The sequence below is a fragment of the Propithecus coquereli genome, unplaced genomic scaffold (assembly GCF_000956105.1).
Source record: "Propithecus coquereli isolate 6110/MARCELLA unplaced genomic scaffold, Pcoq_1.0 Scaffold135, whole genome shotgun sequence".
Classification (NCBI taxonomy): Eukaryota; Metazoa; Chordata; class Mammalia; order Primates; family Indriidae; genus Propithecus; species Propithecus coquereli.
In genome coordinates, this window is record NW_012137747.1 from 45,865 (window position 1) to 70,114 (window position 24,250).

The 24,250-nt window shown below is 50.3% G+C and overlaps 1 protein-coding gene across 3 annotated transcripts in view; it reads left to right on the plus strand.

The window, feature by feature from the left end:
* RASSF5 (Ras association (RalGDS/AF-6) domain family member 5) overlaps nucleotides 1-24,250 on the plus strand; it is a 68,712-nt gene that overhangs the window by 29,108 nt on the left and 15,354 nt on the right. Inside the window, exon 1 of one of the 3 annotated variants that reach the window (XM_012638824.1) lies at nucleotides 11,856-12,155. The exons of the other annotated variants lie outside the window; for them this stretch is intronic. Within the exon in view, the coding sequence (XP_012494278.1) occupies nucleotides 12,036-12,155 (120 nt within the window). The 5' untranslated portion in view covers nucleotides 11,856-12,035. Of the gene's footprint in view, nucleotides 1-11,855; nucleotides 12,156-24,250 lie in introns of those variants that run through there. 3 annotated transcript variants of the gene reach the window in all.

Below are 24,250 nucleotides of genomic sequence, written 5' to 3' on the forward strand. Positions count from 1 at the left end.
TTGAATGTAACCAGCTCTCTTGGGAGGAACTTGCCTTAGTCAGAACCTATCCATCCAGTGGGGGAGGTGGATGGAGGGGGACACATCTGACTCATAGAGCACCGATGAGCGATGCAGAATTTTAGTGAATATTTTCTTTAATAGGCAAAGGATGGAGGCTACATAGTACACCATATAACAACATTTCCTAAAAATCTTATTTAAACAAACTTTTATTGTTCTAATTTGCTTTTCTCTTTGGGAGCTTCGAAGTCTCTCTCCTCTCTGTGCTCTTAACCCCGCCCATGCCCCGCCCTGGAGCCCGGCTGCCCCCACTGCTTCCTGGGTCTCCTCATTGGGTCTCTATTTGTTCCTCTAGAGCAGCAGGTCTCAAAAGCGGGCAAATGTCCTTGGTGGGGGGGAGGACATTGGCAATATCTGGAGACACGTGTGGTTGTCACAACTTGGGGGATGCTACTGATTTCTAGCAGAGTCCAGGGATGCTGCGAAACACCCCGTACTGCATAGGACAGCTCCACGACAAGGACTCGTCCGGCCCCATATGGCCATCGTGCTGAGACTGGGAAACTCCGCCCTAGAGCAGGTTAGCCAGCTCCCGAGTGTGGTGGGCAAAAGCCCAGGGGAGGGCCTGGGATCTGTCGTATGTGCTGTCTCACTCCCTGAATGTTGGCAGAGAAGAGGTGCTTTCAGGTCTGGGTTTTTGAAAACAGAGTGACCCCCTTTCCTCTGTTGGAAAGAGGAGTCAAAGCTCAGAACCTTCTGGCAAGCTGAATTAAGGGCTGCGTCTAGAGCAGAACCACCACTGAAATATCACAGGGGAAGGAGCCAAGAGTCCCGCATGGGTGCTGAGCGGCCCCCGGCTGGCAAACAGCCTTGCGTGGGGTTCGCTCTCAGGCCGGCTGGATCGGGCTGCTGTGTTTGCCTTGGACGGGCCCGACTGCATGCTTCAGCAGAACTGGGGCACGACCTAGCCTTCTATCAATAAAACCCGGGCCCTGCTCCAGGTCCACTCGCCTTTTCTAAAAAGCTTGTTTGTGCTGATTTCCGCCTTGGCTTGGATTTCTGTTACATACAGAAATGGAACTTTCTTTCACCTTAACATCACCACCTGGGCTGAGCTAACCTCGTGTGTGAGGGCCATTTTCTTGGGGCATTTATTGTGGCAGGGGTCCAGGTCAGAGCTCTGCTAGTTTGGGGGACACATGACTGTCAGGAGGGCTCCTCTTGGTAGCATTTCTCCCCTCTGCTCTTTGGAGAAAAAAAGTCATTGATTTTTCTCCAACCAGAGAGAACGACTCTTCATTAACATTTTTATATGTTCTTCCTGTACGGTCGTACATTTTTCAAAACATGGTTGAGACCATCTGTAGATAAGTACTTGGTCCTAACATTTTAAAAGCAATAATCCCCAGGTCTGTCTTCTCTCTGCCATGCCAGAGGGAGGCAGCAGGGAAGGAAGGAGGAACAGGCAAGTGAGGGGGCCGGGATGGCCCCAGTGCCCCCAACTGCAAACTCACAAGGCCATCCGGGTTGGCCTGTCTCTTGCAGGCATCAGAAACAGAGGAAGGGGGGCTGGTAGCCGCCTGTGTTTGTGTCAACTCCAGAACCAGTTGTTTTGGAGTCTTTTCTTGGAGATCTCTGGGTCCGTGAGGTCTGACTCTTCCTTGGGCACTTGTGTGTCACTGAGCAAATCTCCTCCAAGCCGACTCCAGGTCCCATCTTCAGTTTAAGCCTCTTTGCTAGAGAACATCATTGCTGTTGGTTGAAGACCCAATCAGTTGCCAAAACAGCTGCAGTTCCTTTCTTTAGGGGCATGCCCTGAAGGATTTATACTTCCAGTCGTCTTAAAGGTGCTCTTATCATGTCACCTCTGGGATGCAAAAACCCTCAGTGGCTTCCCAGGGCCCTGGCGATAAAGTGAGACCTCTGCTGGTTTGGCCCAGTTCTTTCATTGCCTATGGGGAAGCCGATCCCAAGAGAAGCCTTTGTCCTTGCCCACTACTGTAGATTCTCATTAGAATCCACGGCAACCCAGGGGAATCCTGGCAGCTGTGCCCTTCTGGCCTTTGGTGCCACTTTTCTTGGTACTTGGAATGCACAGATTACAAAACAGAAACATAAGCACTCCCCTTTCCACTCAAATCCCTTGTGGCCGGTGCTCAGCTCCTCTGACATCCAACAGGCCCAAACTCCTTCCCCCTCCTCCCGGCCCTCCAGAGACCCTGCGCAGCAACCCTGGACACCAGGCTCTCAGGCCCCCGGCTGCAGAAGCCAGCCCCTCCCACTGCAGTTCTCAAACCTCATCAGGCACCTCCCACACTTAGGATTCGCCATATCCATGCTCTACCTGTGCTATTATTTACTTAATATGCCTCTTTAAATAGACTCATTTTATTAAACTTAAATAAACTTATATTAAAGGAAATTTTCAAATATCCTTGAACCACTGGTTTGATGTACTTAGGATTTTTTCCCTGACACACATTAAATTAATACTTAAGCTCTAAAATCTGTGTGTCTAAGGACTCCCTTAAATGCATTCCACAAATACTTATTAAGCCAGGCTCTTTGGGTGTCATTGGTGGGAGATGCTGCCTTACAGAGGCTACTGTCTTTGGTCACCTGGTGCTTGGACTCCCAGGGCACAGGGTCTGTGGAGTGCCTTGTGGCAGTGTGCGCCGTGGAGGGAGCTCCTGAGATGCCGGGAAGGAAATTCCAGCCATCCTTACTGGTACCAAGGTGCCCTTCCAAAGGAGATCTGCGTGCATGGATAAGGAAGAGTGCAAGTGGAAACAAGTCCGCCCACAGCACACACGTGACCAGGCCATTTGTACTGTGTGTGTCTCTATGCGCGTGTGCATGTAATGCAGGGCAAGGGCCTGGCTGGTGCCCAGCTGACTACTGAAAGAGACTTTACCTCGGGAGGGGGTGGGATTGAAAGAGATGGAGTGAGGTCCTCAACGTTTGCTGTTTGCGTCTGTGCTGTCTGAATAGCCAAATGCTTTCATATGCTCCTGATGTAATATTTTTAAAGGGCAATAAATGTTTCTTAAAGAAAAGGGAGAACCTTGGCCTGGGTAACTGAAGAGCTAGGTTCTAATCCGGATTATGTCCATGAATTACTTGCCTTTCCAGTTTCTGGAGCCTCAGGCTCTCCTCTGAGCAGTGGGACGGTGCGCAGGGTGGTGGTGCAGCCCCGGTGAGATGCGCTGTGTGGACAAAGCGGCGACGACCGCGGGCTGACGGTCCTGGGCCATCTCTGGTACCCCTGACGGCCTTACTGGTTGTTTGTCATCATGTCACCCCGGTGATGAAAACCGTCAGTGGCGTCCTGTTGCCCTCAGAATGAGTCTAAATCTGGGTTGGAAACCCTTCATGGTCCATCCCTGCCAACTCTTGAAAATCCCAGGGAGTTGGGTTCCTGTCCTGGATATAAAACCAGGACACTATGCCTTTGGCTTGGGCCAGCACTTTTTGCTGTGAGACTTATAGTTATCCCCTCCTGACATTGAGGCCCAAGCCACTGTTGCACTCTGTAGATCACTCTGGCCCCATGCACCAAAGGGACAGATGGCTTCCAGAGCTCCAGCGTGGATCAGCCCCGTAGGCGCTGCCACCTTTCTGCCTACACCCCTACCCCGCACACCCACAAACGCGGACCTTGCCGCTGCCACGCTTAGCAGGGCCCCTGCCAGAGTCACCCCTCAGCCCCTGCAGCAGCAGTGGTGACTCAGCTGGCGTCGAGTTCCGAGTTTCCTGGCTCCTGGCCCTGAGCTCCCTCCCGCAGACACACCGCTGTCTCCATTACCCGCGGCTCTGCCTTTCCAGGCCCTTCGGAAGGGGAAGCGCCCACGGCCAGCCCCGCCCTGTCCCTCGGCCCAGCCGCCTCTTGTTGAACCCGGGACTACCACACGGGGGAGCCGGAGAGCAAGGAGGGAAGCGAATGGAAGGGGAGGAGACGGCGGTGGAGGGTTGTCCCTGCTGGAGGCCCCGGGGTTCTCCCCGAACGCTCATGGGGGACCCGCCTGCACGCCTCTCAGGAGGCGCAGGGTCCTGGGTCTCTTCTGAAAGTTTCAATGGATGTTGATCAAATTGAATCGGAAGGTTTTTTATAGTACACATGAAGGGGTACAATGTCACTTGATAGGTAGACTGTGATAAGATAAAGATGCACAGACGGTCCCTGACTTAAGACGGTCTTCTTTGGGTTTGTTTGACTTTACAATGGTGCGAAAGAGATATGCATTCAGTAGAAACTATACTTTACTACAGTGTCCAATAAATTACATGAGATGTTCAACACTTTATTATAAAATAGGTTTTGTGTTAGATGGTTTTGCCTGACTGTAGGCTAATGTAAGTGTTCTGAGCATGTGTGGGGTAGGCTAGGCTAAGCTATCACGGTCTGTAGATTAGGTGCATTAAATACATTTTCCACTTACGGTATTTTCAACTTACAGTGGGTTTATTGGGATGCAATCCCATCGTGAGCTGGGGAGCATCTGTATACTGTAAACCTTAAGACAGCCACTAAAATAGCAAAACAAAGGCTTAAAGCTTGTGACAACAAATGGGATAAAATGGAATTATAAAATATACACAGTTAATTCAAAAGAAGGCAGAAAAAAGGAAAAGGGGAACCAAGAACAGATAGAATGCAAATAGAAAACAAATAGCAAGAAGACTTAAAACCAAGCTATATCAGTAATCGTATTAAATGCAAATGATCTAAATACTCCAATTAAAGGGTAGAGAGGATCAGACTGGATTTAAAAAAAACAAGATCCAACTATTTGCTGCCTTTAAGAAATAACCTTTAAATATAAAGACACAAATAGCCTAAAAATAAAAGAATTGATAAAGGAATACCATAGTAATGGTTATCAAAAGAAAGCTGCAGTGAGTATATCAATATCAGACAAAGTAGATTTCAGAGCAAAGAATGTTACCAGGGATAAAGAAGATTATTTCATGATGATAAACTGGTCAGTTAATCAAGAGGACATAATAATCCTAGAAGTTTATGCACCTAATAATGGAGCTTCAAAATACAGGAATAGAGAACTATAAGGAAAAATAGGCAAATCCACAATTATACTTGGAGATTTCAACACCTCTTTCTCAATAATAAATGAAACAAGTAGACGGAACACAGGGATGCCTCGATGAATGTCAGCTACAGTTATTAATCACAATTCAATTTGTGACATTGTAAATTTCATCTCTAGAAGTTCGATTTGGGTATTTTTTATATCTTCCATGTCTCTACTTCACTTTTTGGATAAATAGCATACACTTATGATAACTTTTAGTGTCTTTGCTAATTCTAATATCTATGTCAGTTATGGATTGATTTTCAATTGATTTATTTTTCTCCCTATTAAGGGTCATAGTTTTCTGCCTCTTTGCATATCCGATAATTTTTTATTGGACACTAGACATTGCAAATTTCACCTAGTTGGGTAGTGAATATTTTCATATTCCTATAAATATTCTTGAGCTTTGTTCTGGGACTCAGTTAAGTTACTTGGAAATGGTTTGATGCTTTTGGGTCTTGCATTTAAGATTTGTTAGTTAGGATTGGAGCAGTGCTCAGGGTTAATTATTTCCCACTCACTAAGGTAAGACTCTGTGTATTCTACCCAATGTCTAACGAATCGTGAGGTTTTTAGTCTGGCTTATGGGAACAGGCACTATTCCTGGTCCCGTATGAGGGCAGACACTGCTAGCTCTAATCCTTTTAGGTGGTTCTTTCTCTAGCCATGGGCCACTTCCTCACATGCATGCACTGATCAGCTGAATACTTTAGGGAGGGCCTCCTGTGAATCTCTCTCTCAGCACTTATCTCCATTCAGCTGCTATGTCCTGTGGACTCTAGCTGCCTTGGTCTTCCCAGACTCTCGGCAGCATCTCCCCAGGAAGTTTTCTACACTCCACCTCAGTTTCCGCTCTGCGCCACAGCCTGGAAACTCTCAAGGCACTGTGCTGGGGGTGATTGTTGGGCGCATCTCATTTGCCTCCTGTCTCTCAGGGATAGCATCCCTTGTTGCCTGATATCCAGTATTTTAAAAACCATTGTTTCATAAGTTTTGTCCAATTTTTTTGATTGTTTTAATCCGGAGGATATATCTGAACCCTGTTACTCCACCTTTCCCAGAAGCAGCAGTCCCAGGCACTGTTCTGAGCAATTTATACGTACTCATTCTTGTGATACCCACCCTTATGAGTTAGGTAAGTGCCTTGAGGGCGGGGCATTTGGTCTTCCTCACGGTGCACTGGGCCTTGCACACAGTATGTGCTCAATAAGTCCTTGATTTCATTTGATTTTGAACCTGGGGTTTTGGAATTTGTCCCACATTCAAAATCCTGGCTCTCTCACTTAACTGTCTTTGTGACCCTGGGAAAGTATTATACTTAACCTCCCTTAGTTATTAAATGGGGACACCAGTGTGGTTGTTGTAAATAAATAGCATATACTCGAGTCCTTATTTCTCTAGAGATCCTTAAGCCCCGAGACATTGCTCTGTGCTCCTCAGCCCTAGCCTCGCGTTCTGCGCTAGAAGCAGTGGACTGCCTGAGATGACCCGTGGCTAGGCCAGCTCAGCCCTGTGGTCTGAGGTTGGGGGCAACAAGACCGTCCTCGCTAGGTCTTGCTCGCATCTCACACTGCTGACCGCGCTGCCCTGGGCATTGGAGAGGGGCAGGCGAGGGAGAGGGTTGTTGATCAGGAACGTCTTTGGTCATTCTCTATCCCCACTAAGGGAGACGGTAATTAGAAGGCAGAATCCCTGACTCAGATACCGTCATGGGCTCTCGAGGGCCTGTGCCTCTTGCTGTGGATGACTGGGGTGATTTAACTGTCTTCAGTCTCTGTAAGCCTCAGGGCCTTTCGAAGCTGTTAGCCTGGCAGCCTATCGGAAGCGTGGTGTGGGCTCGCACTCCTGAGAACCTAAGTGGTGGACAGCCACGTACCTCTTCCGGTAGGAAGTCACCTGGGAGAAAACTGAGCTCTCTGCTGCACACAGCCACTTAACGCCAGAAAGCACTGCTCTAGCGGTGGCGGGTGGCATTCTTAAGATTCAACCCAGACTGACATCTGGGAAAAGGGGCCTCCGAGAGTCGCACAGAAGCTGTGGGAGGTGTGGTTGTTATTGGGGAATACATGTCAGGAAGGAGGGGGTGTTGGGGGGATACATAGGAGGAGAACTTTGACAGGCAGAGAAAACAACAAGAGCAACACCACAAGAGGGCAGGATGGTTTCTGGGAACGCAAATCGAATTTTGTGCAGCTGTAACAAGGGATGCTTGATCGTGGCCGGTGCTGGATGTGAGCGGTTGGCTGGGCGTGCGTCGTGAATGGCCTCAAAGGACTGGCTCGAGAGTTTGGGGTAGGCACTGGGAGTCGATGGAGGAGGGACAACCTTGATGGAAACTTGGACACAGGGGTTCTGTGTTTGAAACCTGCTCCTACCAGTTACCTGCTTGGGCAAATTAACCACTCAGAACCTCAGTTTACTCATCTGTAAAATACCCTCTTGCAGGAATGTGAGGATTAAGTGAGATAATGAAATGTGTAAGAGCTCGGTGACTTCAATAGACCTTCTTATTTAATGTCCTTCTCCTTTAAGGCAAGGACTGGGTCTTATTTGTGCTTGAACTTGAACACAGTCTGGTGCTTGCCATGCAGAAGGTAGCCCAGTAAATATTTGTTAAATGAATGAATGAAAGAATAAGCAATTAGAACCTGATACATCGTAGTTATTCAATAATTATTAGTTGAAATCTAAGTAGAAGGATTTATGATGGAGAACTTGATTAGATGTTGATCTTAGAAGGGTAACTTTGGCAACAAGGGGGTGTGGCGTTTGGAGGAGGAGGAGATGGGAACAAAGGGAACTCCTGGAAAGCTTTGCGATAATCTAGGTCAGCGTGTTCAGCAAGATGGGAAATACTGAAGGAGGAGGAGCAGGTGGAGGGTGAGGCAGCGAATAGTGAGCTCAATTTTGGACGTGTTGAGACTGAAGCTCCGGTGGGTAGGGCTGGGTACTCAGGGAGCTGTCGCAGGTACCCATCGGAGATGGCTGGGAGAGAGAGGATTATAAGTCCTGAGTCTTTCAGGTGTGGTCGATACCATTGGCATTGATGAAACTAACCCCCAGGGAGAGCAGGGACATACAGGGGGAAAAGAGAAGACCCCAGTGAGCTAAAGGGAAGGGGCATAGACAGACTGAGAAAGTGGCTCCTAACTCGTTTGCAGTGGACCATAATTTCAGGCAGTATGGTTACTAAGAGAGCAATCCTAGGGGTAAACCATGAGGCCACAGAGTGTGGAGTTCAAGGACTTGGGTTGTGGAGTCAGACCTACCGGATTGATATACCGCTCCCTTAACTAGCATGTGTGACTATGTGAAGTCACTTAACTTGTCTAAACCTCCCTTTCCTCTCCGTAAAATCGCGATAATAAACGTAGCTTCCTCATAGGCTTGCTGTAGGGATTAAGCAAAACGATGCATGTTGGTGTTACTAGTACAGCGTCTGCACAGAGTAGCTAATAATGATTTCAAAATACGTTTCAGGAGTGGGGTGGCACCCCACCCTGGTTTTTAGTCTCTGAATATGTCGGTAGGTCATAAGTCCCTAAATCTGATCTCCACTCGCGACACCCTTCAATTGAACAGATGAGGAAACCTGAAGTCCAAAGTTGCCGAAGATGCCATATCACGCTGGAGTTGGAGCTGGGACGGGAATACCAGCTCCTGACTTCCAGTCCTGTACCACAGCTTTTCTAGAACATGAAGAACCACGGGGTAGATCCCACAAGGGGATCTGGCCACATGACAGGATTGCACTTGAGAAAGGAAGAAAGCTTAAAATAACATCTTTCATCATCTGACACTTTAAGTCATGAAAGTGGCCCATTCATCACTTCGGTGAAGCTTTCTGAAGCCCAGCACGAGGCCATGGATTTAGGGCTCTGGATGCTGAGCTTTAGGCCCAGCCTCCTCTTCTGGGTCCAGGGACAGGAACAGCCAGTTCCCATCCTTTGTGTAGTCCACTCTCAGAGGCTTAAAAGGCTTTTGCTCAGGCTCTTCCACGCTCCCTCCTCCCTACCATGGCCAAGTTATCACTACTATTGATTATTCATAGGGAAGAGGTTCAGACAGGGTCATTAGATGCTAAGGAGAGTCCTGTCTTCCTCCCTTTGAGACCTTGGGGCTTCAGTCTGGATTTTTCCTCCTGGAGGCTGGCCAGCTTGGTCTATTATATATGATCTTTGCATATTTCTTCCCGTCCTAGGGTCCCTGCCAACACAGTCTCTGTTTTGCTGACTTCTTACTCATGGCTTCCTTCCAAACCTAGCTTCATTGACAGGTGGGGTAGGGCAGGGGAACGGATGTTAACTAGAAGTCAAGAGGCTTTGAAAGTAAAGAGCTGTGATGGAACAAATTACTTCCCTTGGTTTCCTCTTCTATAAAATGGGCGTAATGTCTGCTCTCAAGGTTATAGGGTAGCCTACGTGAAGTAATGGATGTTAAAGACATGTTCAGACACCATGTTTGCATATTGTTGGGAATGGCAGGGAGCGGCACCCTAAAAGAACACAGTATCCCGAGAGCTTTCCAACCCAGGTCTGGGATCTCGTGGTTTGCCCACAAGGAGAGACACGTGCTGGCTGCCGGGGTACCTTGGCTTGGTGCTGGAAGAGGTTGTTATTAGCTGTATTTTAAGGTTGCACATTTTAAATGTGTAGCGTGGCCATTGCGTTGCAGAGCTCCCTACGTGACACCGAGGGCACAGTGTGGCCACAGAGAATCTGGGGCCTTTTTGTCCTTAAGTATTAGCTTCCCACTGAGTAAGGAGGTTCTTTTTATAAAGAAAAGTGTGGTTCTTAGCTGGCTGGACAAAGGAAGTGGGCTGTTATTGATGGCTCAAAGACACAGGGAACCCCCTCTATGGGGGAAACTCCTCAAAACAGCCTCAAAAATACCCATTTGAAGAAAAGATTGCTCCAGGCGAAGCCAGAACCTGTCTTCAACTGCATTACCGTGAGAGCTCTCCCCACAAACACCTGGTAGCTCACCCAGGCTGTCAGCCTCCGCTTAATATCTTCCTGCCAGAGGAAGCAGCTACTGGCATTGACAGTTCTCCTGAGCCGAGGGCGGCCAGCGGCTGGGGCGCCGGCTCTCAGCTCTCTCTTGTTTGTGCCTGCCAGGCGTTTGCAGGCTTCTGGGAAAAAGACTGTGTAGGAGGATGGAGCCAAATTGGGCTACAGTTTGAAACCCTCCTGAGCACTGACAGATTTGGCAAAGGTGGGGGAGAGAGAGGGTTCCTCATAAAAGTAACCAGAGCTGAAAATGGAGTTGGCAGCTTGGCGTCTGGGGGCTAAGTCTAGTCCTCCACCCAGCGCGTGCTTCCCCAGGACCGGGTTGTCTCGGAACCGCAGGGAAAGTCGCACAGACTGGGAGAGTCCTGATGGCTCCTCTCGGCCACCGTCCAGGGCGCTCCCGGGGTCCACAGGCCCCCAGACTCCGTCAGCATGGTGGTAGCAGGCCCTGAAGGCTGTGCTTGCTTTTCATGCAACTCCAGGCCCTGCTGCACTTAAAGATGACAGAGTGGTCACCAAAATAGTCTCATCTCTGCTGAGAGACTGTACATTGCAGTGACTAAGAGCATAGGCCCTGGAGTCACACAGGCCGGGGGCTGAGTCCCACCACACATGTCCCACTTGTGTGACTCTGAGCCTTAGTTGCCTCATCTATAAATAGTCTCTATCTCAAGGCTGTTGGGGAAGCTAGATGACAGACTGCACGTAAATCACCTGGCACACACGGTGGTACAAACAACAGTGGCTGTAACTACTGTTGTACCAACCGTGGTCTGAGAAGTTGTGCAGAGTCGCCCTAATTGTTTGGAAGGGATCAGCCCTAGACGGGGCAGGATGGAGAAACGTAAATGAGCCATCCTTGATGTTAGGAATGACAAGATCTGGCAAAGACCCCTGTTGGCCGGATTGTCAGGAAAAGGCACAAATAACCGGGTGGTGTCTGCAGGCTCCTTTGGTATCCTGAGACGCCCCGAGGGCCTGGTTCTGTGGGTGGGAATGCAGCTTTCTCTCCAGGTTGCCATAACTTTGCATATGATTTGCATGTGCTTGTGGTGACCCTGCAGTTTCTTCTGCCTTTTCCAAGTTAAAATATCGCTGCTTCCCAGGCAGGCCAGATATTGATTTTCTTCTTCTCCGGTTACTTCTCCAGCCACTCTGATGGCCCGGCTCCCCCACCCAGCCAATGGGGGTCGGGGGCGGGGTGGGCTGAGGCGGTGGATGGGGAGAAGAGGAGGGATGGTGTTGATCTCCCAGCACTGTCTGCTCCCTGAACCCCGGTCACCATAGGTGATGAGAATGGGCTCTTTGATGGAGGAACAGAGGGAATGAATTCCGCCCCCACCCCAGATCCATCCTGGCCCATTCCTTCGCTGCATCCCTAATCTGACCTGAGGTGCCCTGGGTGCAGTTGCCACCACGGTCGTGTGGCACCCAGGTGGGTGGGGAGGCGGGGGAGTGCGCAGTGACAGCCGAGCCGGCTTTGAGGAACCTTGCAGAGGAAGTGGCTTCAGAGCGGCACTGCTTGCCACCGCTGGAGGGGCAGGAAAGGCAGGAGGCGGGGGAGGTGTGGAGATGGCGCTGTGCAAGCGGGGCGGAGGGAGGGAGCCGGCGCCGGGGACATGAAACCGCAGAGGCCCTGCGAGTCGGAGAGCGGAGCGCCAGTCGAGCCGGGCGCCCAGGGCCGCCCCGGGCTGTGCAGGCGGTTGTGCAGGCGCAGGGACGGGAACAGGTTGCTCTGCCCGTGCCCCAGCCCCTGCGAAAGAAACGGCGGCTGTGCCTGGCCTCCTAACCGACTAGCTCCCGGCGGGGCTGGGGGCTGACGCCACGGCACAGCCCGGGGAGGGGTCCCCACCTCCCTCTGCCTCGTCCTGCATCCCCAGCCCGGCCCCCTCCCATGCCCTGGCGGCCTCGGGCGGGGGCTGCGGACTAGATGACGGTGGACAGCAGCATGAGCAGTGGGTACTGCAGCCTGGATGAGGAACTGGAAGATTGCTTCTTCACTGCCAAGACCACCTTTTTCAGGAATGCACAGAGCAAACATTCGCCAAAGGTAAACATAATAATGGAATACAGGAGCCTTTCGTGTCGGGGGAATAACTTCTGTGGTCTAGAAGGGAAACCTTGCTCCCGACAAACACGCTAAGCCATGTGTCAGGAGGCTGGCCGGGCAGTTGCCCTTGGAGAGCCCTCTTGAACTTGCCGGCTCAGCAGACCAAGGGTTGGATCCGAGCCCTTCAGTCAGCCCTCGTTTTCCCATTTCTAGTCCCTAGTCCTCTTCAAAACGGCTTGCTAGGATTTGGGGACTGCACTGGGCTCAGGGATTGGCTGCATGCTCTCGTGTGCCTGAGCAGGTAACCGGACAACTGCTCTGTCTCACTTTTCCCCCTAAATCCTAGCTTAGAAATTCTAGATGGAAGGTGGATGACACCCAGTCCCTCAGTAGGGTAAACATTCGTAGGTTGAGACTTCCGTATTGGAAGTGGCCAGAAACCATCTTAAAATGTAGTCCAGCAACTTTGCAGAAGTCCAGGGTGTTTTCAGAAGCAAACTAAAATGTCTCTCCTAGGCTGCTTGTCATGCCACCATTTAAAATTCCTGGTTTGGGTAACCTAAAGGGCTTGTGCGTGTTCTCTGATGGGACTGCATGTGTTTCCTAAAGGTGTCGGCTTCTAGGTTTTCCTAAAGGTGTCAGCAAGCCTGGGTGCCCTGGCCACTTTCCCAGCTGGCTGCAGGGCCACAGATCCGCCAGTATCTTGGAAGGAATGGGGGCAAAGCTGTTTTTGTTTATTTGCTTTGTTATTTAGGTGAGAGGACTCCAAGCATGGTGCTTAGAGAGGTTACCTAGACCGGACTGTTTATAGTCAGAACTGAGCTGTTAAATTTCGCAGGTGCATGGCAGGCTCATCATTAATTCAGTAGCCCTACTCCAAACTAGAATTAACCCAAAACTTCCCCAGGCCTGACTCTGGGGCCTCCTTCATTAATAATTCATCTTGTCTGTAGGCCTTGCATTTGCTGGGTCCTGAAGTCAGGCAAATGTATTGGACCTTCCAGTTGTGAAAGGATGCCCAAAAACTGAAGGAGAGGTTGTGGTTTTGTTGGAAGGAATCAACTGAAACAGGCCCCTGGAACCAGCATCTGCTTTCGGGGCACCCCCTGATGGGGCTGGGGGTGGACGTTCTGGAAGGTGAGGGGAAAAGGGACAGGCATCCCCTTCTCTCGCTTTATGTGGGGCTCATGCAGAACACCCTTGGCTGCAGAGGGGCGGTGTCCCACCCTCTCTTGGGGTTCTTGCCTCATGGTGTGGCCTGCCCTTCCCCCACAGGCATGCCTGCTATCTGGGTCTTCAGACCAGCGGTTGTCAACCTTAGCTACACACTAGAATCACAGGAAGCTTGAGAAAATACCGATGATACCTGGGTCCTCCACCCAGGGAGTCTGATTTAATTGGCCTGGACACCAGGGTTTTGAGACGCTCCCCAGGTGATTCTGATACGCAGCTGAGGTTTTGAACGGTTGCTCTAGAGAGTTTGGTTGCTGCCTGGGAAGGAAATGGTTCCTGTTTTTAAAGCAAGGTTTAGCTGCTGTGCTTGTCTCTTGCTGCCAGTGAGGCTGTAAGCCCTTCGTCCCAGAGGGTGAGATTTTTGCATAACTGGGTGAAGAAGGGGCACTGCAAAGCTAGGGTTTCTTTTACTTGGCAATTGAAAAAGATGGCTGTTTCTGATATTTCTTGGGAGAAATGGAAATATCCTACAAGAAAATACACTGGGATGGGGTTGGTGCTGGGGGATGACTTGTTCCATGGCCTAAGCAGCCTTCCCCATTCTTCCCCCAAATTCTTCCCCCAAATTCTCCTTCCTAGAGTCACTCCCAAAAGCACATCTTTAGTTTGGTGTCCACAGAAACTCTTTCCTTACTTTGTATCTTGAATCCATTGCATATCTTGAGGCCTCTGTATATCTCCCTGCCTCATTTTGCCAGAGTCTAGAACCCTCCAGAAGGCCGGAATCCTTTCTAAAAAACTCATTTTGTTGAACCCCAGTCAGGGCGTTAAGGGATAAATGCTACAGAGAAGGAAGGGGAGGTGGCCACCGACTCCCTTATCCCTGACCTCTGCTCAACTATGGTATAAGAAGAATCTCGACTGCATCTTCAGAACTAGAGCCAGGGACAGCTTCCCCCAGCACCAAACTGGCCTTCAGCACAGAACTCTCCAGAGAGGGGCAGGGCTGGTGGACAAGCCCCGGGTGGGCCGCTGGCTGAGAAGGCCGCTGCCAGGAGGGTGTGTGGCTGACTGAGGGGCGGGGACGCTTCCTCCAAAGGTTTCAGTCTTTCATTCTTTCCCCTTTAATAACATTTTTTAGCTTTCTCTTCTTCCATGCAGTCACCTCTGGAAAGGGTTTCAAAGAGCTCTGTCATATCCCAACCTCATTCTGACCCTAACAGTGCTTTTCTCCTACCCAAAGAGTGAGCACGTCTGAGCTCCTAGGAGAAATTCTCTTTCCTGTCTCCAAGGAAAGGAGTTTATATGGTTCCTGGTCGCTGAGAGACTGCGGCCCCCATTGGGGAAGGCTGAGCCGGCTTCTATAAATAGCCTTGTCAGAACAACCTGTGTCTGCTGTTCAGTGTTCTGGCTGAACGCAGCTTCAGGGAAGTCGCGCTGCTGTTCCCGTGCCACCACCTAGGAGTTGTCACTAGCCTGTCTCCAAGGAGTTCTGAGACCTCTCTCCAGTCCCCTTTGGTGGGAGGTGGGAGGGATGGGGCAGGTCTCCCCATCTCACAGAGGAGGCACCTCAAGGTCAGAGAAACAGCAAAGCGAAAGGGGGCCCAGACCCAGGCCCTCGGTCGATGTCTCCTTTCAGAAAATGGTGGCTTCCTGGGGCCATGTGTCTTATTTGAGAGGGGTGGGGGACCTGGTTTTGAGTCACACCACAAAGTTTCAGGAGGCTGAGGTGGTACTCTCCCGGGACTTTCCTGCTTGGCTGGGCACAGTTAGATTGGGTTTCCCTGGGTCACGCGTGTCCACGTGGGCCTGGGGAGAGCCAGGCTGTGTGCTCGGGCGGTGCAGACCTGGGTGGGCTCAGTAAGGCACACAGCTGCCCCAGTCCGAGACATTGGCATCTAGAGAGGTGGGGTTCTATCCAAGCTCACAGGGCAAGTTTATGATCAACCCAGGATTAGAACCCACATCTCTTGTCTCCTGGCCCAGAGAATTTTGTGCTTTAGTCTCTCAACAAACAGGGTTTGGTGATTGTAGGGCTGGGGACTGTAAAGCTAGGCCAGGCCCTCTGGCCATCCCTGCCATTTGCTCCTTTACTCCTATCTGGGGCTGGTTCCCTGCCTGTTAATTTCACAAATGCCTGCAGGTGGTGGCCATTTAGGATTTGACATCTGAGCAGGGACACAGGCACTGTGAGCTCTCCCTGCATGTTCAACAGGCTCCGGGACCCCAGGACGCTGGGGCGCACCCAGAACCCTGGGTTGAGCACACTGAGGACACACAAAGCCTGCTTCTTGCAGAATGTCAGAGCAGCTCAGTTTATAGGTGGGGAAAGTGAGGCCCAGAGAGGTGGAGTGACTTCACCAGGCCATGCACATGACCAAGTGGAGCCAGGACTAACACCCCACTTAGACTCCTTGTCAAGTGCTCTTCTTCTTGGTCTTTCTCTTTTACTCAGTGGGTGACCCAGCACAGACTGTAGGCCTTGTCCTCTGAGAGTCTTCTACAAAATGGAAAGACTCAAACGACTCCAGGCTGCGTAAGGTCTTGAAAGCTCCTTCCCATCCCTCCGTTCTGTAGGGCACACTAGCCAAGGTTACACCGACCCTGTGTTTCACACTAGCAGGAAGTCCCTGTAATCTTACTACTTTAATCATTTAAAAGTTCTTCCTTCATCATCATAGACGCCAGGTCAATAAAAAAAAGAAAAAAAAAGTAAAAGTTCTTCTCGGTGTTTATGCTAAAATTGAAAGATTTTAAGAGAGAAAATCTATCCTTGTGCTGGAGATTTTTGCTCCTGTGTGTTTTTCTTTGTGGATATGAACAACAGAAGGCTGACAATATTTATGGTTAAATATTTTCCTTAAGCACACCTCTATGTCCCCAGGCCCCCAGGCCTTCTCAGGTCTACACTGACACCATTGAATTTCTTTAAGGAAAATGCAGAGAGGAAGGGAGTCTTAGAGGTCAGGACAGCACACAGCTGCCTGTTCCATTCTGGCACGTGTTCCACATCTGCTGGCCTGGCCAGACGCCTCCTCCCTGGCCAGGGCCTCTGTGGTCTTCCAGGGACACCAGCCAACCCTGAGAGCCCTGGGATGAGCCGGGGAAATCCTCTCTGTGCCAATAGCAGGCACACCCAGGCCTCGGGCGCAGCACCTGCCTCTCACCACCTTCGCATGAGAGGAAAGAAAAGAATACTAACAATAAGTTAGCTCCAAATTTAAGCAATAAAAATAAAACAAGAATCTTCAGAACCATTGGACCATTTAACTTTTTTATGTGTTATCTCAAAGGCTTACACAGCCCAAGACTAACCCCAGAAGATTCTGCATACTGGCCAGCCACGCGCTGGCCTTCCCCTTAGGAATGTCATCTGTCCTCCACCCCTGGGGACTTCACTGCCTGTTGCCTCCTCTGGCCCTTCCCAGGCCCGGCAGCCCTGTAAGATCAGAAATCGCATGTCCCTTGGGTCCACTGCAATACCAAGTACCTGGTCAGGAAAGCGGCGCTAAGTGCCAGTGGGGTTTAGTTGCTGTGTCTTCTCTCTTGCGTCCTGTACAATCAGGATGGACTGAATTTCAACAAACAACCCCTGATTTTTAGTCATTGAATATAATAAGAGGTTTATTTCCCCCTTCACGTAAATTGGCAGGTGGAGGCTCAGGATAACACTTGGGAGAGTTTTGTGGGCCAGGCCCGGAAATGGTGTGTTTCTTCCACCTGGAGCCATTGGCCAGGCCTCCGTCACGTGGCCACACCTCGCCACAAGGGAGGCTGGGAAATGAAGTACAGCTGTGAGCCCCAGTGGACCAGGAAGCAAGTCGTGTTCAGCAGTTGGTTGTCGCTGCCACTCGTTCCTCCTTCCACCCTGTCTGCACCAGCCACCTTGGAAGCTCTGCTCATATGTTCTTGGAGAAGGGCATGACCTCTGTCTCTTTGACCTTGTACCTCTCCTTCATCTGTCACTGAGGATGTGCTGTTCCTGGAACTGGTCCTGTCTCCCCCAACTAGCCTAGGAGCTCCTTGAGGACAGATGCTTTTCCTCACTGTGCACCTCTTCGGTTTCTCTGTAGCATCTGAAAGCTTTGGTGTTGCTCAAAGGGTGGCCCCGGCCACCTGCATCAGAATCACTCTTTGAAAAAGGAGTTTCAGGGACCCCACCTCAGACCTACTGGGTCCTGAATCTTTGGAGATAGGACCCTCGAATCTGCTTTCTTAATCTCCCCAAGTGATTCTCATATATACTGAAATCTAGGAACCATCTGTTTAGGAAATACGTGGTAATTGACTGCTCCAATTAGAATGCACGATAAGAGTTTGTCACAGATCCCTGAGAGGGTCCTAGGTTGGAACTCGAAGCCCAGAGGGGTAAAGGATTTGTCCCCAGTCACACAGCTAAGTAGAGACAGCACTGAGGACTCAGGTTCCCTGGGTCCTGCTTAGAGCTTTCTCTGTTACTCTCATCACAATGTGCTGAACTCTTATTTCAAGGTGGTTTGGGTGACAACCCTTTGAGAGCGTGACTGGCACATGATGTGAGGGGAGACACAGAACTCATCCCAGCTCAAGCCATTAACTAAGAGGCTATGGCCACGTCACCAGCGCTCAGGCTCAGGTACTTCATCTGGCGCTTTTTAGCAAGAACACCTGTGATACGAGCCTGCCCTTATCTTCCGCCGTAACTGAGAGTCCCTCGCCTCTTTGCGTGGGAGCAGATCCTCCAAAGCAGCTTCTCACGGTCCTGGTAACGAGGTTAGATATTGACTCCCAGGTTCTCTAAATTCTAAGGACTTCCCCCAGGGTGGAGTCGGGAAGAGGACCTGAATGGCTGACATGAGTCCCCTCCTGGCTGGTCCGATGGCAGTGGGTTATCAGAATTTATTAACATTGGTGTCCCTAAAGTTAGTATACCACCCCCACTGCTAAATTTGACTGGCTTAAAAAAAAAAAAAAAAAGAGTCCCCTCCTGCAGGACGACCTGGGACTTAATCAAAACATCCTTCTTCCAAGATACACACTGCCTGGTCCCAGCCGCCCCTCACTCTGTTCCACTCCTCCTGCCCACCCCTTTCTTCACAAGTTTAGCCTGTTTTTCCTGACTCAGCTGGCTTTTCCCTACAAAGCAATTCCAGTTACAGTTTAGGGCACACAGAACATCCACCCACCCAAGCAGTTTAGGGAGGAAGGAGGAAAGGTTATATGCCAACATCGGACGTGGAATCTCAGCTCTTAGTTCGCGCGGTCAGGCTGGGCTCCGGATCCAGCTCCCCAGCCCGTGAGCTTGAAGGGGAGGCACAGAGGCCCTGCTGGGAGGCTGAACTGTCCTCTCCCTCCTGCTCTCAGCTTGCCAGGGAACCCACACCTGTATACTTTCTGGCTTTGGGGGCTTCCTGTGTGGGGAATCCAGACTGTCCTTATGCAGGGCCTCAGTTTCCTCTTCTGCATGGCTCTGTCTACCCCTAAAAGAGCATGGGGACCCAGACCTGGCCTGGCATATTCTCTGGAGACAAGGGGACCAGATAATTTGAGGTCCTGGTGGCATCTTCTCTTCTCCCACCCCACCCCAGCTGTAGCTTATCACTCCCCAGCCCACGGCCCCTGTCCCACCTCCTTTCCTAGCTCTAGTATATTTTCTACAGCCTGTTGCAGGTCTCAGGTACCTGAAATTCAACATGTCCAGAACCAACTCATGTCCTGTGCCCATAACTGATTTCCCTCCTAGTCCCCGAACTTCAGACCTCAGGGGTCTCCCCCTCTTCCCTTTCATCCAGTCGTCACCATGGGCTCGACCTCCCCTCTGTTGCAGAGGTCGGGCCTCTGCTTTCTGTCTACCCCCGCCCCATGTTGGGTGCACATCACCTCTCACTGCCATGCGCCAGGAACTGACCCAGCTGGTTTCCATCCTGTGTTTCCCCCTCTGTGCATCCTGCCTGCAGCTGCCAGGGACATATTTTTCTGGTGTCCCAAAGTCTTCACAGCCTCCCTTTGCTTCCAGAATGAAGCCCATGCTTGGCTCCTGCTCTTCAGTACAGCATCAAAAGCCTGCAGTACCCGGCCGCCATCAAAACATTGTGTTTTCAATGTTCTTATAGCACCAGAGGTGGGGGATACGAAGATGTTAATAGATAAGATGCAATCTCTGCCTTTCGTGTAATAGACCCTAGTTGCTCCCCTTCCCCATCCATGAAGTATGTGGATGGCAGCCCCAGGGCAGAGACATGTCCTAGTGGAAGTCGCTCTTGGCATCTGCCTTGTAGCCACATAGCCTTTATCATAACATGGTGGCAGCTCCCAAGACAGGGAGGATGGAGGGGCTGACTCCTAGAACCAAAGCGTTTGAACAGGAATTGCCTACAAGGGGGCTGGGGGCAGGGTAACAGCAAACTTATGGGGACAGAGCTGCAGCAGCCACTGGGAGACATGGAGGGAACTAACCTAACCTGTGCTCCCCAAACACCTGGCCTTTCTCTCCTATCCCTCATTTCGATGAGCTGTAATTTTCTGGACCAGGGACTGTATCTCGTTCATCATTGTGTCCCCTAGCATGTGATAGGTGCTCAGTGTCTGACAGAGGAAGGGTGGGCTTGAAGCTTCTTTCCCAGTAACCTCGAGCCCTGAGAGGCAGCCTCAGAGGACACATGAGCAAGCACTTTAGGGCAAGGTTTTTGAAAGTTGATCTCAGGACTATTGATTTATTTTTTGAGACAGAGTCTTGCTCTGTTGCCCCTGGGTAGAGTGCAGTGGCATTAGCCTAGCTCACAGCAACCTCAAACTCCTGGGCTCAAGCCATCCTCCTGCCTCAGCCTCCCGAGTAGCTGGGACTGCAGGTGTGCGCCACCACACCTGGCTAATTTTTTCTATTTTTAGTAGAGATAGGGTCTCACTCTTGCTGAGGCTGGTCTCGAACAGGACTATTTTAAAGGGAAATTTGCTAAGATTCTTTATGTGGAATAAATGGATGTTTCCAGTAAACCCTGTAAAGAAAAATCCCACTGAGTGAGCAGAAAATTCAAGGACAACTGTCCAAACCTAGAACAGCCCCATCTGCCCCGTCTGTGATTGCTCAGCTGTTTGCCCTGGAGGATGAGGGTAGGCAGGGCTGGGTCACTAAGCAACCGGGCTCTGGTAGGACCTGGCATGGCCTTCCTCAAGTGGGGCCTCCAAGCAGGGAGGGCATGGCCCCCTGGGAGGAGGTGGGGGACCTGCTCTGATAGAGTTCTTCTGTCTGCCTTTCGGCCGTGGGGAATGGCAGGTTGGGGAGAAAGAAACCAATAGACCTCTCGTTTGTTTTACTTTCCCTATTTAATTTTGAGTGAGTGTAAGATCCCTGTTTGGCAATCTCAGTACTTTGGGGACCCTGAGTCCGTGCCCCGAGCCTTCACTCTGTGTGGCCTCTGAAAGCGTGCTCACTGCTCTAGGCCTCACCTCCTCCTTCTGGAAAATGGGAGGACTCACCTGCCCAGTGGATAGTTACTCTTAAGGGGGACTCACCATTGGACTGTGAGAAGCCATGGTGAGCTCTGGGGTGTAGGACAATGAAGGCCATTTTGAGAAATGCAGATGGGCGTTGGATTTTTGTGATTGGGATGCATGGAGGCATAAGGTTCTGTTCATAGACAAAGGGCAGGAGCTGGGGGCTGCTGGGAAGTTGTTGGAACATGTGATAGTGACGGCTAATTATTGGGCCTTATATGTGTCAGGCATTGTTTTAAGTGCTTTACACGTATAGACTAAACACTCACAACTATATGAGGTCGGTTCTATGATTGCGTCCATTCAACAATGAGGAAACTGAGGCACAGAAGGGGCTCAGGTGACGTTCCCAGGGTCACACGGTAGTAAACGGCAGATGCAGGATTTGTACTTGAGTAGTCCAGTGCCGGAACTCCTAACCACTGAGCCGTCCTGCCTGTCCTATAGCTCCTCCCAGAATTCTCCAAGTAGTGGAAGCCCAGCAATGAGGCCAAAAGGTGCCCACAAATGCAACCCCATGCTAGCTGTACTCAGGATAGCACATTTTGCCAGGCCATTTAGGGGATAGAGGAAATCAAGAGTCCCTGGCCCTGGGCATTTATGGAATAGTTTGGGAATACACATGCAAAAGACTCAGAGCTCTTAATAACCAACTAGGACATGTTTCAGTATCACAGATTAATCCCTGAACACCTGGGTGCCCGGATTGCCAGCCTGGGGTAGGGTTAGCAGGGCAGGCGGTGCAGTGAGTAGAGGACACGTGTGGGCTGCTGAAGAGGCTGCAACATCAGCAGCACCCCAGCCCCCAGAGCTGAAGGCAGAGGGGAGCCAGGAAGGGCCACACTTTTCCAGCGGGCAGCGCAGGCCGGTGTCCTGGCAGCTGGCCCAAGTCCCGAGCTGCCCTTCCTTTCCTGCCAAGCGTGGGCAGCGCGGGGGCGCTGGGTGCTGCGTACTGGCTCGCCACCGGAGATGCTCGGCTCCCACGCACCACTCACCACCTCTGAATTGTCTGAATCGTTTGTGGAGCTGAATGCCCTGTCCTGCAGGGAGCGTCAGCCAGCAGGTGGCGGGGAGTGGGGGGTGGGATGGGGGGTGGGCAGTGCGCCTGCAGTCACAGCGCCTGGGTCCTGGGCAGCCTGTAGCTAGAACTCTTGAGCCGGGTGCCTGAAGCCACCTCTCTCTCAAGACTTAGTGATTCTGCCAGGTTTCTCTCTATGGCTCTCAGAGCATTAGGGACTCTTACGTAAAGCTGAAACAACTTTGTTTAAAGCATTCTCCACTACATGAGAGCAAGGAAGTGATTTGAAGATGGGGTTCGATGGTGAGCTCTGTGGCCAGCTGCCAGCTCTGTGACCCCAAAGTGTACTGTGACTTTATGGCCACATGCATCTCTGTAGGCGCATGTGAGGTTGGAAAGCCAGGCATAGCTCCTTGACCTTGCCGTGACAAGGTATTGGGAGAACATCTGAAGCAGGTTGGGAAGTCCCCACGACCTGAATCTCCTCATGATGCAGGTTGCGCTAGCACTGCTAATCCATCTTGAGCCCCCTTCCAGATCCAGGGCGCAGGCTTCTGTGCCCTGATCTCATTTCTGGGGAAACCCTGGGAGGCTCTGAGCGGGCATGCCTCTAGGCCTGCAGCTGCTCTTCTGAGCTGGGCTGGGCTGTCCAGGTCACCCCTAGCGTTCATTCTTCAGTGTTCCAGGAAGTGGCTTAGTCCTAGGAAAAGAGTCTGTTCCTGGAGGTCCTAAGATGAAGGGGGCTGACTTGCTTCGAAATGGGCTTGACTCCTCACTTGCCTGGAATATAGAAAGCAAGGGAAGCTCCAGCTTTATGGAGACCAGATCAAACCAGCCAGTTACATGGCCTCCACGTTCCCCTGCCCTTGGAATCCTCTTTTTATTTTTTTATTGTGATAAAATACACATAACATAAAATTTACCATTTTAACCATTCTTAAATACAGTGGCAGTAAGTATGACAGTCACATCATTTTGCAAATATCACCGCCGATCCATCTCTAGAACTTTTCATCTTCCCCAACTGCAACTCCTTACCTATTAAACAGCAACTCCTGTGTTCCCCTCCCCAGTGCCTGGCAACCAGCGTTCTGCTTTCTGTCGCTGTTAATTTGATTACTGAAGAAACCTCATATAAGTAGAATTATACAGTATTTGCCATTTTGTGACTGGCTTATTTCACTTAGCATAATGTTTTCAAGGTTCATCCATGTTACAGCGTGTGTCTGAATTTCCTTCTCTTTAAGGCTGAATAATATTCCAGTGTGTGTGTGTGTGTGTGTGTGTGTGTGTGTGTGTGTGTTTATTCGCTACATTTTGCTCATCTATTCATCCATTGATGAATATTCATCCATGCTAATAGATGTGAAGTGGTATGTCATTGTAGTTTTGATTTGCATTTCCCTAATAACTAGTGATGTTGAGCATTTTTTCATTTCCTTATTGATCATTTATAGATCTTCTCTGGAGACATGTCTGTTCATGCCCTTTGTCCATTTTTTAATCAAGTTGTTTATTTTTTTGTTATTGCATGATAGGAGTTTTTTATATATAGTCTGAATATCAATCCCTTATCAGATATATGATATGTGATATAATCCTCTGGAAGAGTGAGTCTAGCCTTAGGAGAGACTGGCCCCAGGACAGGGTACTGGGACCCACTCACTCCCCTAGCAATCATCCGTTCCTAATTCACTCCACAGCACTCTGATCCAGGGTGCTCTGGGAATACAAAGATGGAAAAGGTACAATCGCTGAGTTTGGGGTGCTCATGGTTTAATGGGGGAGACAGGCTTGTACCACTAACACTGATATACAGAGGATGAAATCAGTGCTGGAATAATTTGGCATGCATCGATGTTGTTGGAAAATCCACTAATTCTAGGTAAAAGTGAGTATCCCAAAAGACATACTGTCAGTTCCAGGGGCAGGGGGCAAATTCTATCAGATGAGAAGGACTTCCCAGGCCGAATGGTCAGACTGAGGGCTCAGGGAGACTGAAAGGAGGCTGAGCTAGGTGAGGCTGAGTGAGGGGACAGGGACATAGCTGGAAACCCAATGAGGAAAACTGCCCTGAAGAAAGACCTTCTAGAAACTCTTTATGGCATGAGAAAATCTCCAGAGGTAAAGTTCCTGTGGCCATCTCAGAAGAATGGGTGTTACCGTATTCTGCTTGGAGTCATACTTTAGGCCTCTGAGCTGAAAAGGGGACTTCATGAAGACCCAGAGGAGGGAAAGGAGTTTGGGTTATCTACTCCTAGAAATAGAGGACGGACGTCGTGTCTGATGTTCACTTATTATCTCAGAATTAGAGGTCCATGGACCAGGAATCCTACCAGACCTTTATAAAATACTGGAACATTTCAACTCCCCTACATTTGTTTTGGGATTTGAGGGGTGTGTGTGTGTGTGTGTGTGTGTGTGTGTGTGT